Below are 13,803 nucleotides of genomic sequence, written 5' to 3'. Positions count from 1 at the left end.
AGAAACTTTGGATTTGATTGGAGCACTGATTGCTGGAACATAATTTGTTAAGACTTTTTTTGCATATATTTGAAAGCTGCTTGTAAGAAGGTTGATTATAACCTTGGTTAAGCAAAAATGGTCAGGATTTGTTATTGGTAATTCATATTTATTACACTGGAATTTTGTATTAAGTATGGGTATTTTATAAATATTTCATCTTTATTCCAAAAGACTCTTTTTTTTTACAGTGTACAAAGAAAGCTGTGTGGGAAAAATACATGAGATTAAAACAAAATAAAAGGTACATTGTCTGTGAAGGACTAATGTAATGAAGACCATGGCTGCAGAACATGCAAACAGATGTGCAAATACCAGTAGAATTATTCATAAAAGTTGGTTTACTTTCCTGCAGGGAGGAAGGATGCTCTGGCCAAAGTCTCCTTCCGGATCATTTCAGTTCATAAATTCAGGACCTGGGACAATTCCCCCAAGATTTAGAGGTGCAGGATTTTGTGTCCTGGCGGATCTCAGGGGTATTTGTGGGCACAGACTTAAAAAACAGAGTGTCTGGTTGTATATTGATGGAAGAAAAAACCCACAACAAATGCCTTTAAGGAGCTGGATAATGGAAAGAAGATCCAGAAATTCTAGTACAAACAGATCTAAAAGCACTTTGCTCAGGATTTCTGTTCATTAAAAAGGACCTCAGGGACCAGGAGAATCTTTGGAGATGAACCAAAAAGGATTGGGCATGCCAGATAGAGCTAAAAAAACCAGGATCTTTCAGTAAATTCAGCAGGTAAGAGAAGATACGTGAGGAAGATAAACTTTGAAAGGGTAGCTGGGAATACTTTCCCACATGGTTATCTTCAGTCATACGTTCTGTTACATGTAGACAGCAAAGGAGTTACTGCTGTCTATATTCTTTATTATTAACTTTCTGAAATGGCAGGATCCCTCAGAATCACCAAGCAATTGTTTTGACTTTTAATCTATTGCAGTGCAGAGTTTCAGAACCCAGAACAGGAAAAACATCTTACACTGTAATCCACTGCAGTATTTCTTGATTGGGAACTATTATGCCAGTTACACAGGAAGAGTAAAACCAGGTGCAGATGGGAATGTTTTAGAAATCTTTCAAAAAATAAACAAAAGAGTTAGATGACTAGAAGTGAAATCCTATCAGCTACCTTCTGTTCCCAAAGAAGTTTAGATGTCAGGGCTGTTCCACGGAAGGACATTGTATGTGTTTGGCCTAGAACTAAATCCCAAGGTCTCTTTGAATGCCCGGGAGTGCTCAAGCAGCCTTGGATTGCTGTGTACAGTAGAGATATCACAGAAGGGACTGACCTAGCAGTGGAGAGAGGCTGGTCCCTCCCCACTGTAAACCTTCATTTCAGGAACAGGATGACATCCTACACCCAAAGTTATTGTAATTAATCTTGAAAGTTGCTGGGTGTCACTTCCCATCTCTTTAAATTCAAAGACTGCTGATTTCCTGATAGAGTTAGCCTCTTGAGTTGGTCTTGGAATAATGATAAAAATAATTAATGACAGGAATACCAGAAACTGTCCTTTTACGTCCATCACGATGGCTGAAAGACTCACTATTAAGAGACTGCTTGAAAGAGCTAAGCACAGTCTGCCTTGGTAACTCCTCCCCATCAACAGAGAGTGCTTTCTGAGCCAGAAATCCGAGTCACAGCAGCACAGTCATTGCCTTGATGTCCTGCTTGACATCTTGACTCAATGAAGGGTTCAAGATCCGTCTTCCAAGTGCTTGGGATAGACTCTACGTAGCGAAGATTCGTGTTGGGTCTAAGTCATAAGTAGTCATCTAGAAGTTCTCTCAAAGATGGCCAAATAACAAGTACTGGCATTCAGTGGATAAATCTGATATATTTGAGGTTTGTAACTCCTCTTCATGTTGCTCGTTACACTTGAATCTTACAAAGAAATCGATACAGTTTGCAAAACCTCCAACTGGAACTTGTTATTTTGGCAGCTCACAAGGTCTGTTAGGCACTTGTGCAAGCACAGAGGAAACCAGCTCTCCTGTGACCCTCTGCAGAGTTAGTAGGGACCAGCACAGGAATGGGGAGAGAACCTGCATGGGCAGAAGGTGGGACACAGTCATTGTGCATAAGGAACCACTCTGTTTGGTCTCAGTTTTTCAGTGGACACCTCTGATACATCAAAGAAATGCCACATTCTCTTTGTTTTCCATCATTATACTGTTTGTCCCCAGCTGTTCTGTGCTCTGGCCTGACTTTGTCTATTCAAATACTCATGCTTCACTTTTATCTGTATTTTTCTGCTTGCATGTTGCTCAGCAGTGTGAAAAAAATCTGTATTCAATGTGATTATTCTGTTGGATATCATTGCCCATGTCCTTCAGTCTGCAGTTAAATGTTTTATCTTGTACATGCTGTGCGAATTCTGTCCTGAGTATTTAGTGTTTTTCTCCTGGGAGAATTCCTTCTTTGTGTAAGTATCCAACTTAATGGTGCAGTGGTGCCACTTGCACAGAAGAGCTCTTTCATTCCTCTGCAGAGTTATTATTGCATTAGGTTTTAAGGTAGTTTTCAGGAAAGGTGTAGGTAGTAGGTGCCTTCTGGATGGCAGCATCTTTGGTCACAAGGTGATGAAGTGCTGATGTGGGTTCACTGGCGTCCCACAGGAAAGGAAAAGTGTTATGTTTCTCTGCCTCGGTGACACGATATGATCTGTGAGGTCTGGAGACCTGACTTCTGATTGGCAACAGCTTAGATGTTTCCAGCCCATGGGAAGTGGAAGCTGGGAGAACACCACCAGCACAAAGATCTGTCCCGTGTTCCTGTGGGAGGATTGACCTTCCTGCTCTCCTGAGAGCCTGGGAATGTCTCGTGCTGACCAAGAGCCATCTCTGAGCCTACTCCTCAGGAGTGTGGGAGCACCTTCCTTGCAGGGGCTAAGCCTAACCAAAGTGTTTGAAACAGTGCTAACTGATTTGGTTTGTGCTGGTTTGTGTGTAAAACTGAGGGCTCTGTAATACCTGACACATGAAATGCCGTCTTATGGAGGTGTCCTGAGTTTGTTTTGAGGTACAAAAGGTGGGTTTTAAATTCTATTAAGTGGTTTTAGGACATTGCCGAATTTATTAACTGCTGCAGACAAAAATTTTATGCAATTCGCATGAAAGACATTTAATTTATTAATAGATAAACTCTCCTCATAATTCGGAAACTATTGAAAGAACTGCTGATGGCTCATGGAAAATTCTAGAAGATATTTCTGCTTTTTATCTTTACTTGCCCTTCATTGCACTTAATGAACAGATGAGTTTTGGACCTCACATAGAGCCATTCCCAAACTGGTTTGTGAAATTGTAGTTGTCTCTGTAACATTCAGTTGATGCAAAGGATAAAATAGCCAAAGGTCAGCATAGTTGAAACTGGAGTAAAACAGTGCTTTAAAAGCCACTACTAAGCTACTAGAAGGTATTCTGAATTTCAGACTCACTGATGTTCCACACTGACCTTTTAACTTGAAGAAAAAAAGAATAGAAGAAAAAACCTGTTATACTTTATTTTTGTAAAATACTCTGAATGTTTCCTGATTCTCTTAGGACTGCTACAAACATCACTTTGCGATGTCACCATTCCTATCAGTGGTTTCTCACATACTTCCAGAAGTCAATGAAGTGCCAAGACTTTCAATATGGGAAGAGTTAACATTTTAAGATGGCTTTATTATTTTTTTTCCCTTCTCCTCTGATCTTATGCTGTTTCTTAGGTTGAAACAACTGGTACCAATCTCGGTTCTGCTGTTGTTGAGGATTTGGTCCATTTCCCACCTCCTGGGTTCGAGCAGTTAAATGAGAAAAGTCACAGCTTTTATTGTCTTTACAATAGCCCAGCTCCTGAAGGAAGGGATGTAAATGTGAAGGTTGAAGGTTTTAACTGTGATTTAAGAAAGAAAGCAAAAGCCCAGACCCAGCCACCCCTTGTGCAGTCTGGTGCAGGCACTTGGAGTGATTGTGCTGACAATGCTGCGTGTACTGGCTCCCTCTCTCTTTGCCCTGTGGATGCTGAAGGCCTGACCATGGTCACATCTTCAGGTGCTACAATCCCCCCCAAAAGTGACTAAAAATAGTACAAAGAAGAGTTTAAATTCCCTGAAACCTTGGCCAGGTTGTTTCTGATGGTCTCAAAGTCTCTCTGTGGCTGGTGGGTGAAGGGGGCTATTTCTGTGGGACATTTTTCATGCAGACCTGTGGCAGAGGGCATTGGTAGTATGTGGTATTGTGTGTTACCCTTCAGAAGTGCTTGTTGTTTGTTTGGGCAGACAGTTTTTCCTCTTTTGAAATTATTGCAACATAGACTGAAGTCATATTTATGCTTGGATGGAAAACTTGCTGCTCTGTGCCCCAGGGACTTGTCCCGTTCTCTTGAGATTCAGGATTCTGATCCTTCTGCCAGAGTCTTTTCGTGAGGTTATGTCAAGGAAGAGACCTTTAGAGAAGGAAAAAAACCTATTACTTGCTTTGAAAAAAAGGTGTAATTAGTTGCATTTCAGTTGGCTAAAGGACCATCATGTGATAATTTAAAAAATTTGGTTTCTTGGTAAACAAGTTAATGGATTTATGCGGAGTTGCACTGTGCTCTCAAAAAGCAAAATGGCCATAGGGCACACAAGTAAAATTTAAGCACTTTCCGTGTTATTTTAAAATAAGTAAAACATACTGATATTCTGAACAACAGCTTGGCTTCCTGTGGTGGAAAAGTAACCTCAGATGAGAGTTAAAGCCACCCCCCTTTGTCTTGAGGCTCTGGAGCAGACAAATAACTCACTCTTTCTGTGGTTCCAGTTTTATTTTTTAATAAACTCTTCTCCTTCTCTTCTCTGTCTTGCACTTTCTTTGCTTTCTTATGTGTTCTTTTCTCCCAGTCAGTCTTGCTCTTTTCTCTCTCTAATTTGTTCTCTCTATCCCAAGATGGTCACTTCTGTAACCCTTGAGTTGTAGATGTACATCCACATGCCAAAGAGAAGCAGAAATACTTGGGTTTGGATCAGATCCTTCCTTTGAAAGTGTGTGTTAAAAATCTTTGATGGCCCCTGCCTGGTTCCAGCAGCTTCCCCAAGTCTAGGTGCTATTTTCTGCCTCGGTCCAACTTACATTTGTTTTATGTCTACCCCTGTTATGGTCTGCAGTCCCTCAGGCTGTCCCTTCTGTAACTGGGATGCTCCATGGCAGACACCATCCTCTCCTGTCTGCCAGGATCACATGGGAGAACCTCAGCCTTGATGAAGACCCATGCTCTTCTCTGGAACTGCCAATAGCAACAAAATGTACATGAGGTTAAAGGCCTCATTTCTCTCTCTTTATGCAAGCTTTTCATACTTTTGCAAGGTGCTAAATACTGCTTTGCAGCAGCATGATACCCCAGGGCAGGGGAATGGGAAAGAGCTGTAATTATTCGCTGCAAGGGTTTGGTCTAACCAGGGAACAGGCAACAGCTGACTGCCTTGAACCACTGGCAGCACGTGGGTAGTTGGCTCTTTTCTGGCTGGAGCAAAGACTTTATATCTGCTTTGAACTCTTCTGTATCTCACTGAGGGATAAAGACACTGTGAGAAATACAGGTTAATACAAAAACCCTGATATTCAATTTTAAGTTGCCTTAACACATTTGCTCATGTTTGTCTTCCCTCCTGAGAATGATGATACTTGAAGGTGAGATGGAGATAAAGGGGAGTGTGTCTGCATGGTAGAGAATCACCTTGTTTTATCCTTGAAGAGCTGACTTTTTAAGTTACATGGTCCTAAAATTCACATATGCTAAGGTATGAAGTGAACTTGCTTGGTCTGTCTCTGGATTTATGCTATGACTGAGTAGGGTTGCTGAAGATGAGGAAGAGGGATTTGCTGATGGTGTATTCCCTCACCCACTGTTCAAATGCATTCAACTCAGCTTTCTAATTCCTGGGGCAAATGATGTGACTTGCTGGGTTGGTAGTTTTTATGAAGCATTTACAGTCTGGAAATGCCTTTTCCTTCTCTTCCAGCTCTTTCTTGCTAATCCTTTTTGTTTATAGTTTTCCTCAATAAAAAAGAAAATAAGTTCTCTGAACTGTTTTGTCATAGAGAGTGAGATCATCAGTTAAAAAACAAACAAACAAACAAACAAACAAAACAATAAAAAACCCCCAGCTTTTGTTCTTCTGCAAGGTGCCACCACTCTTCTTTGATTTTAGCATCATATGAGGTTTTGGAATGGGTTCAAACAAACCAAATTCTCAGATCAAGGAGCCAAACCTTCTCCAAAACAGCTGTGTGCCTGGTGCGGCATTGTGCTGGGGGAGACCTGCCTTTCCCAGCTCCCAGGGGGAGTTCTGGTGGCTGAGTGCCCAAACCTTTTCCTATTTCTACTTGCAGACCTTGGGGGAGAGCTCCCCATTGCAAAGGGCCTCATTATTGGTTTTTGCAATGCCTTGGTGTAATTTCAAACAATACTCTTGTCTCCCATCCATCTCTGTCACCGCATCTCTGTAGTTGCAGAGAGGAGCTAATAGGGTTCAGCTGGTCAACAGAACACACGTTGCTTGATTCTAAACTGCATTCCCTGTTGCTAAACGTCTCCCAGGAGCAGCTTTGTAGTGGTAGAGTTTGAATGATGTGACAGTTTTGCACCCACTTTCAGATGAAATGATGTGAAATGAAAAAGTCTCAGAGATCCTGAGTGAGAGAAGCCATCCAAGTGCCTTCAGCATTTTTCATTGCAATAGATGCTTCCTGCAGCTCTTGCTTTAATAGCAGTGTATGAAGTGTCTGGCTTAATCTCCTGTACATTCTTATGTAAATTCCTTTAAAAAAACCCCAGACTTTAAACTGCTGGTGTATACCTAGCTTTAGGGGTTGTTGTGCAGCTTCTGCTCTTCTGCAAGAGAATTTGGGATGAAGCAAGTCTGTGGTTTGTAAAGTACTTGTTTCTCTAAGAAATTTAGGGTATAAACATCTATCATGATGGAGAGCTACATGGCAAGGTTGGAAGCCTCAATTTGCTAGGAAAAGTAGATTTTTCATCAAAATGAAGGTGGAATAGACCATTTGTAGTAGCCTGTTGAGTGTGGTCCTTGTGGTGTCCACCCTTTTCCTTTTTTCTTTGCTTTCTCTGAGAATACTTTTTCAGTATATGAGTTCAGGTTTAACTCTCTTTTCCTTTCATTCAGGGCACATTTTCTTCTTTTTTATCTTGGGACATAACACTAGACTTACAATGTGACATGTTTCTTTTGTGACTTTGTCATAAAAATTAATGAGACTAGAAAAACAGTTTGTGGACCTGGAAGAGAATCATAGTGAATAGTATTTCTCTATCTACAAAGCTCTCTCATTTTAATTAGCAAAGAAACCAGCAGGCAGGTATTTCTTTGCAGGCTTAGGCTGGTATTTTGTCTAGCACATTCAAAAGCAGTGATTTGAGAGAAATCAGATTGGTTGATCAATGTGCTGTATCTTCAAGTTCTCTTGGTTTGAATATTTTGGGGGTGAGGGAGATAGGGTGATTCATACTTGAGCAAGATAAACGCAAGAGCTGCCAGTTTGCATTATGTCAATGTATGTAAGAAAATATTTAGATAGAATTTCCATTAAAAGTTCAAAAGCGAGGGGCTCACGCTGACCCCAGCTCTTAGAAGCTCTGGTGGGAAACTTGAATGAAATTTAACTCTACTCAGTGTGTTTTCGTTGGCTGATTCCGTGTTTTATTATCTCATGCAATGAGATATTTCTTGGTTTGTCGATTTTCTATTGAGGACAAAAAGTTCATGTATGTAACAGTGCACATATTGAATTAAAGTACGATTAAAGGCATGATGTAATGACCCCCTCTCCTTTTCCTTTAGTCAATATTTGCCTGCAGGGTCAATACATTACAATATTGACTTCAAAGTGTTCAATATTGTTTTACCTTCTGAGTGTGTTGGCTTTGAGTGTGTGTAATATTAAACCTGTTGGTTGAACTGTTGGTCTAAGACTTACCGTCTAAGTAGTTTCAGGCTTGGATGCCTAATCCATGTAGAGCAGCTTTCAAGGCATGTGATAATATCACAACACAGCTGTAGGCAGTTTTCTGAGGTGAACCATTTAATCTGCAGTCTTTGCTCCCAGCTTCCTAACGAGTGGTGGAATTTGTCCCTTGGTGTGTGATGGGATTATTGCCCTCTCTCCCTGCTGCCATCATATTTGCTCTCTGCAGGACCTTCCAGTGACTGGAGGTTACGTGGGCAGATCCAAACCCCAGCGCTCCCGTTTTCCGTGTGTGTTTCTGCTGCCTTTACATCTGTGCTCTGTCAGAGTGTACAGAAGCCACTCAAAAAGCAAGATGACACTTTGTGTACTCACAGTGCTGTGCAAACATAGGTTAATAAAGTTAAAATCGTTAGCAATTCAAGCAGCTGTGCAGGGTGGGCTGGTGCTCATGTCCCTGAGCTCCCAGCTGGGAACAGTGGGCTGGGTGCCTCTCCTAATATGAGCTTGATCCTTCTCACACTTCCTCTTCACCTGTACACATTTCCTATCCCACTCTGCTGAAATCCTGCATCATTAGCCGTCAGAAGGGCACACGGGCAGATGTACTGCTTAATGACAACAGCAACAAACCATTCTTCCTTGAAAAACGTGACACTCCAGAGAAGGGCTTTGATAATGTTCCTTGTGAGGTCTATAAATAAACAGGATTGACACCACTGTGGGATCTTATTACTTTGTCTCTTTAAAAAAATTAAGGAAAGAAAAAATATTTATAGATACCCAGAGGTTAGTGAATTCCTCTAAAGAACCAAATGTTATAATTAGGAACCCGCTGCACTTAGAAGTATTCTACAAATAAGCACCTCAAATCTAGCCTAGTCCTTCCAGAGAAAACAAAGGTCAATAGGCTGCTTTGAGGATTAGCAAACCAGAATTTCTTGGACCGAGCTACTAATTACTTCTAAAGCTGAGGATGATCACTACTTCCAAATCCGAATTACTGCCAAAACCTCATGATAAACCTCAGTAGTACTGCTCTCTAGCCTAACTTTTGAATTAAGATACTTCTAGGCTGGACTCTAATTAAAGGATAAAGAGCCAAATCTGAAGGGAAGGCAGGATAATAGTGGGAATGTTTTGTTGTTGGAAAGCTGCACTTGTGTATAGCCTGATCCAAAGCCATTGAAGACTTCCCAGGTCCCCAGCAGCAATTTGGGCTCAGCCAGCTTGAAGTGGAAATAAGTGCAGCTCTAAGAACCCAAAAGCATATGTGACCAACTGCTCCATACCTGGGAAATGGGATCCTTCATTACCTGTGTGCTTGTAAGGTGGGGTCCCATTTTTCTTGCATACCGTTGTCTGACAGCAAAGGGATGAGGACTGAGCTCACTATTACAAGCTCCTAACTGGAAGGACTTTTCCACATGGTTTTAAAGGGTTTTCACATTTCCACCACTGTGTTTAAGGATTCACTTGTATGTGTATTCCCTTGTATGCTGTAGCCACACTGGTTGTGAATTTGGTAGTGTCCTGAGAGACAGCAGTTTTCATCTCAGATGGAAGAGGTGGAAAGACGCATCATTTTTGTGAGATATCAGCATAAGGCAAAAAGTTGGCACTGGGGAGAAGGGGAGAGGAGTTAAATATGTCAGCACTTTATGTCTACCCACAGCCTACTGACTTCTCTGTGCAATTCCAGGGAACTTGGAAGTGGGAGTTCACATCGCAGACGTGAGCTACTTCGTACTGGAAGAAACAGAACTGGATAAAGTGGCAAGTGAAAGGGCAACGAGTGTCTACCTAGTGCAGAAGGTAAGGACAGCTTCTCCTGTTTTCATCTGGTGGCTGTGTCTTACATTTACCATAAATTGATTTTCAAGGTTCATTGCCAGATGCTCACTATCTAAATCTGGCTATTATTGCAGGAAGCCTACAAAAATGAGTAAGCTGATGCAAACACAAGAGGTAACGTGGCTGCTGACCACCTGGAGTTTATGGGGAGAGCAGGGGGTGGAGCAGTTTGTGACCCCCTGTTTGTGGTCAGAGACCCACATGTGCCAGGGGTCACCAGCTCAGTGCTGACCTGAGCCAAGCCTGACAGACCCGAGCTGGCTCCTCTGCTTTGCTCTTGGGAGCTTGAAATGGGCAGATGTGGTGGAGAGTTTTGTCTTTGCCTTCGGTGCAGTAGCACAGCTCATCCCTCCCACAGGTGGATGTACACCCTAACATCTTGAGGTAAAACAGAAAGCTTACACTCTTATTTTATCTGGCTATCACAAATAGTGGGGAATGGTGTTCCTTCATCACACAATTAAAAGATATTTGAAATTATACGGATTTCAGCATGTCAGAATTAAATATTAGACTCAAGTTTAATGTTGTTGTCTAAACTTGAAAAATGAGCAGGTTCAAGTTTAACACTGTTGGAAACATGTAACTTTTGTCTGTGACTGTCTCCTTTTCAGTTGAATGAGCAGAAATGCTTCTTAGCTCATCAGATACCATGGGCACCATGTTTGCAGGGAAGCTAGAGAACTTGGCTTTCAGTGTCCCGTATAGGCTTGAGTATCAGCTGCATGAAGAGGAGTGTTGAAGCAGATTAATTTGCCTGTGCTCACACTTCCATTCTGTCAGGCTGTAGTCCTTTTGTCCACAGCCCCATCCAGAATGACAGGATGTTTTCTGTAATAAATAAACACATCGTACTTGCTACTTAGGTTAGGAGTGATTCTTCCTTTCCCTTCCTGGTTGTTTTCAGGGTTGTTATCTGGGGAGGGTTTTGTAATGATCCTTATTCCAGTAAATTCCTTTGTCTTCTCCACATTTTTCAGATGATAAAATGATTTATGTTACATTAGCGAAATCAAATTAGTGGTTTGATATCAAGCCATTAACCTATAATATCTGTTCTGTAACTTTCTTTGGGTAGAAACAGCAAGGCACAGCTTTAGGGAGCCTCAGTGGGTCTGGTGGATTCCAGCTCCCTGTGGAAGAGCCATGGCAGCCATGCCAGAGTGTTCCAGCTGCATTGGTGGTGGTGACACCAACACCACGTGGGTGCCGTGCACTGGAAGACCCCAGTTCCCAGTGACTTGCTGTTCTCCAGGAGTGGGAAGCAATGCATATCTCATGGAAACAGCAGTTCTGGCACCAGTATTCCCAATCCTGTAGTCTCTCCTGTGATAGACCTTTGACTTCTGCTGTGCTCTGCTTGCCCCTCTGATGGATGACTCGATGGCTGTAGCTCTGTGGGAGATGTGGGCTGACCAAGGGGGGGATGTCACTGAGGGCAGCAAAGCTGTAATCCAGGAGGATGTTGTGGCAGTATTTCCAAGTCAAAATACTGTGGTTTGAAGGCATGTGGTTCTTTTTTAAAAGGAGAAGGAGGATTTTTATAAAGAAAGGAGACATTTTTCATAAAATACCGGTTGAATGCAAAAGCTAATTCAATTTCTTTTCAAAGCACTTTTTCCCCCTAGCACTGCCAGTCAGTCCTGTGTGATACCAACATAAGTTACCTGTTGCCCCTAATCTTCAATTGCTCTTCAACTCCTTGGCCTAGCAGTCAGGATAAATGTCTCACCCACACTTCTGCCCTGCAGAAAATATATTTTAAAAGAGTAAATTGGGTTAGATGATGAAATTGTCAATATTTTAGTTGCAAGAGATGAAAAGGAGCTAGGGGATGGGCAAAGGAAAGCAGCCAGGCTGTCTGAAACAAGATGGTAGCATGACTCTTGTAGAAAATATGCTTTCCTTTGATGGAACTGTTTCCTAAGACAGCTGTGATTCTGCGAGAGGTTAGAGCACCACGCTAATCCTCCCAAAGAAGTTAAATAAAGCCACATATTTAATTTTCCCGAACAATGTATCCAAAAGGGGAGTTATTGTGTAATTGCTAGTGGTCTTTTTAATAAAAGTCAAAAGTTTTTGAAATAAAAATGTATCAGGTTTTAAGAAGCAAGAAAACCTAAACAGTTTCCTCTTTTTTGGCACATCTTCTACTGTTATTTTAGGTGTGAAGCAGCTAAAGTGAGAGGTCAGCCATAAATCCCTATAATATTTTACTGGTCCTATTTTACACTGGAGATCAAAGATCGGAACTGTAAGCCTGTCTTCATGTTGAGTCCAAGGACTTCAAGACATTCACTTTTGACACCAGCAGGTTGTCAGGGTGTTGATATTTTGATAATCTCAGGCTGAGTAACAAAGAGTTGCTGAATTCATGGAAGTGTTGATACAACTTCTGAGCAGAAACCTTGGCTCATAAACAAATTGCCTATTTCCTTTGAGTATCTTTTAGTGTATAAGCAAGAGACTTGCTGAGCCCACTCTGCTGTTGGACTTCAGCATCCTCCTCCCACCTCTGGGGAGAGCAGCTGGTGCAAACTCTTGGTTAATACAATCCCTTCCCATCAGATAGATGGTGGGAGAAGGAATCACCCTGGGAGTCAGCAGTGGTCATAACCAACCTGAACCAAGACTGAATGGGCAGCCAAAGCGGGATGCCAGCAGAATGGAGTTGTTTGAAGAGAGTAAAATTGTTCGTGCAACTTTGTGAGGATAAGGGGTTATTCTTCCAGCGTTTGTTCCCTTTTCCCTTTGGTTGACTGGCCAGTTTTCCCCTTCTGTTCCTTGCAAAGCTGCTACAGTGAGTCCATTGGTGGGAGCCACTCTTGGATAACCTGCTCTGAACATGGCCAAAGAGTCAGTCCTGGCTGCAGCAGCTGTTTCTGGTTTTATCAGAACTTTTATCATCCCGGCATGCGTGTGCTCCCTTCCACTGCGCAGCTCCTTAGGAATGAGTCTGAGACTGGAAACTCGGCATTTGGTTTCTGGAAGCACTTTATTAGTCGAAGTGACAAAACGAAACAAACCCAAGGGCTCTCACAGTCAGGAGATTAGATCTTCCCATGCAGAGGAGCCAGCTGCTTAGCAGTGTGACCAGCCGTGGTCACAGGTCTGTCTATTTTACAATGCTGGGATGATCAAATGTAGGAACCTCCCCAGCCCCAGCAGTGCCTTCTCTCAGTTTGGTTTTCCAGTGCTCTAGCTGGGATGTGGGACTGCCTGTGGAGAGAATGGCCATCAGGCACTGCTGGAGCACTGAGTCTCCAGGGTAGTGCTGAAGATTTTGTGTGCAGGACTTGGAAATAGGAAGAGAGAATTCCTCTGTCTGTGGTTTCATTTGAAATGCAGACCTGCACCTGCCAGCATTGTGGATATCAGCCTTTCACTCAAAGAAGAGTCCTTTCTGATATCTCTTGAGCCTTGTTAGGCTTATGGAGAGAGATGATGTCTTTTATTAGTCTGACTGATAGAGGGGGATGAAAACCAGACAAGCTCTCACCACCCAAGCCTTTCTTCAGCCCTAGTTTCTATGACACATTCATTAGGAAAGATTTCCTGGGGGGGTGTAGGTCCTTTTTTACATTCTAAAATTCTTTTGCCTAGCGCTGCTGGGCCTTTCCAACTGCCTTTCTAGATTCAGCTGCATTTATAGACCCCTTATTCCAGGTTTATGATCCCTGTATAAGCCCAGGTGACTTTATTTCCACCCGCAGTAAAACCGAGCTGAATTGATGTGATCCCCATCGTAGCAATTTGCCAAGGAAACCACCTCACACTGGAGGTGCTATCCCTCGGCAGCATTTCAGCTCGCTGGATTTCTGCGTGCCATGGCACTCCACAGGGCAGCTGGCAGGCACCACTGCCTCTTGGCAGACAGTCATGGGAAGGGCAAAGCACTTAAGAGATGCCGAGCAACCTCTGGATTATTCGAGGTGATGCTACGCAACTCTGATATT

The 13,803-nt window shown here is 42.5% G+C and overlaps 1 protein-coding gene across 4 annotated transcripts in view; it reads left to right on the top strand.

Moving 5' to 3' along the window:
• DIS3L2 (DIS3 like 3'-5' exoribonuclease 2) overlaps positions 1-13,803 on the top strand; it is a 184,292-nt gene that overhangs the window by 100,331 nt on the left and 70,158 nt on the right. For all 4 annotated transcript variants that reach the window (XM_027890613.1, XM_027890615.1, XM_027890616.1 and 1 more), the window contains one exon: positions 9,696-9,808. In XM_027890613.1, coding sequence (XP_027746414.1) covers positions 9,696-9,808 — 113 coding nt within the window. The remainder of the gene's footprint in view (positions 1-9,695; positions 9,809-13,803) is intronic.

This window comes from Empidonax traillii, unplaced genomic scaffold, assembly GCF_003031625.1.
Source record: "Empidonax traillii isolate 1590-97213 ecotype Southwest subspecies unplaced genomic scaffold, ASM303162v1 scaffold292:size1342341, whole genome shotgun sequence".
Lineage (NCBI taxonomy): Eukaryota > Metazoa > Chordata > Aves > Passeriformes > Tyrannidae > Empidonax > Empidonax traillii.
This window is presented reverse-complemented; position numbering and strand designations above follow the sequence as displayed.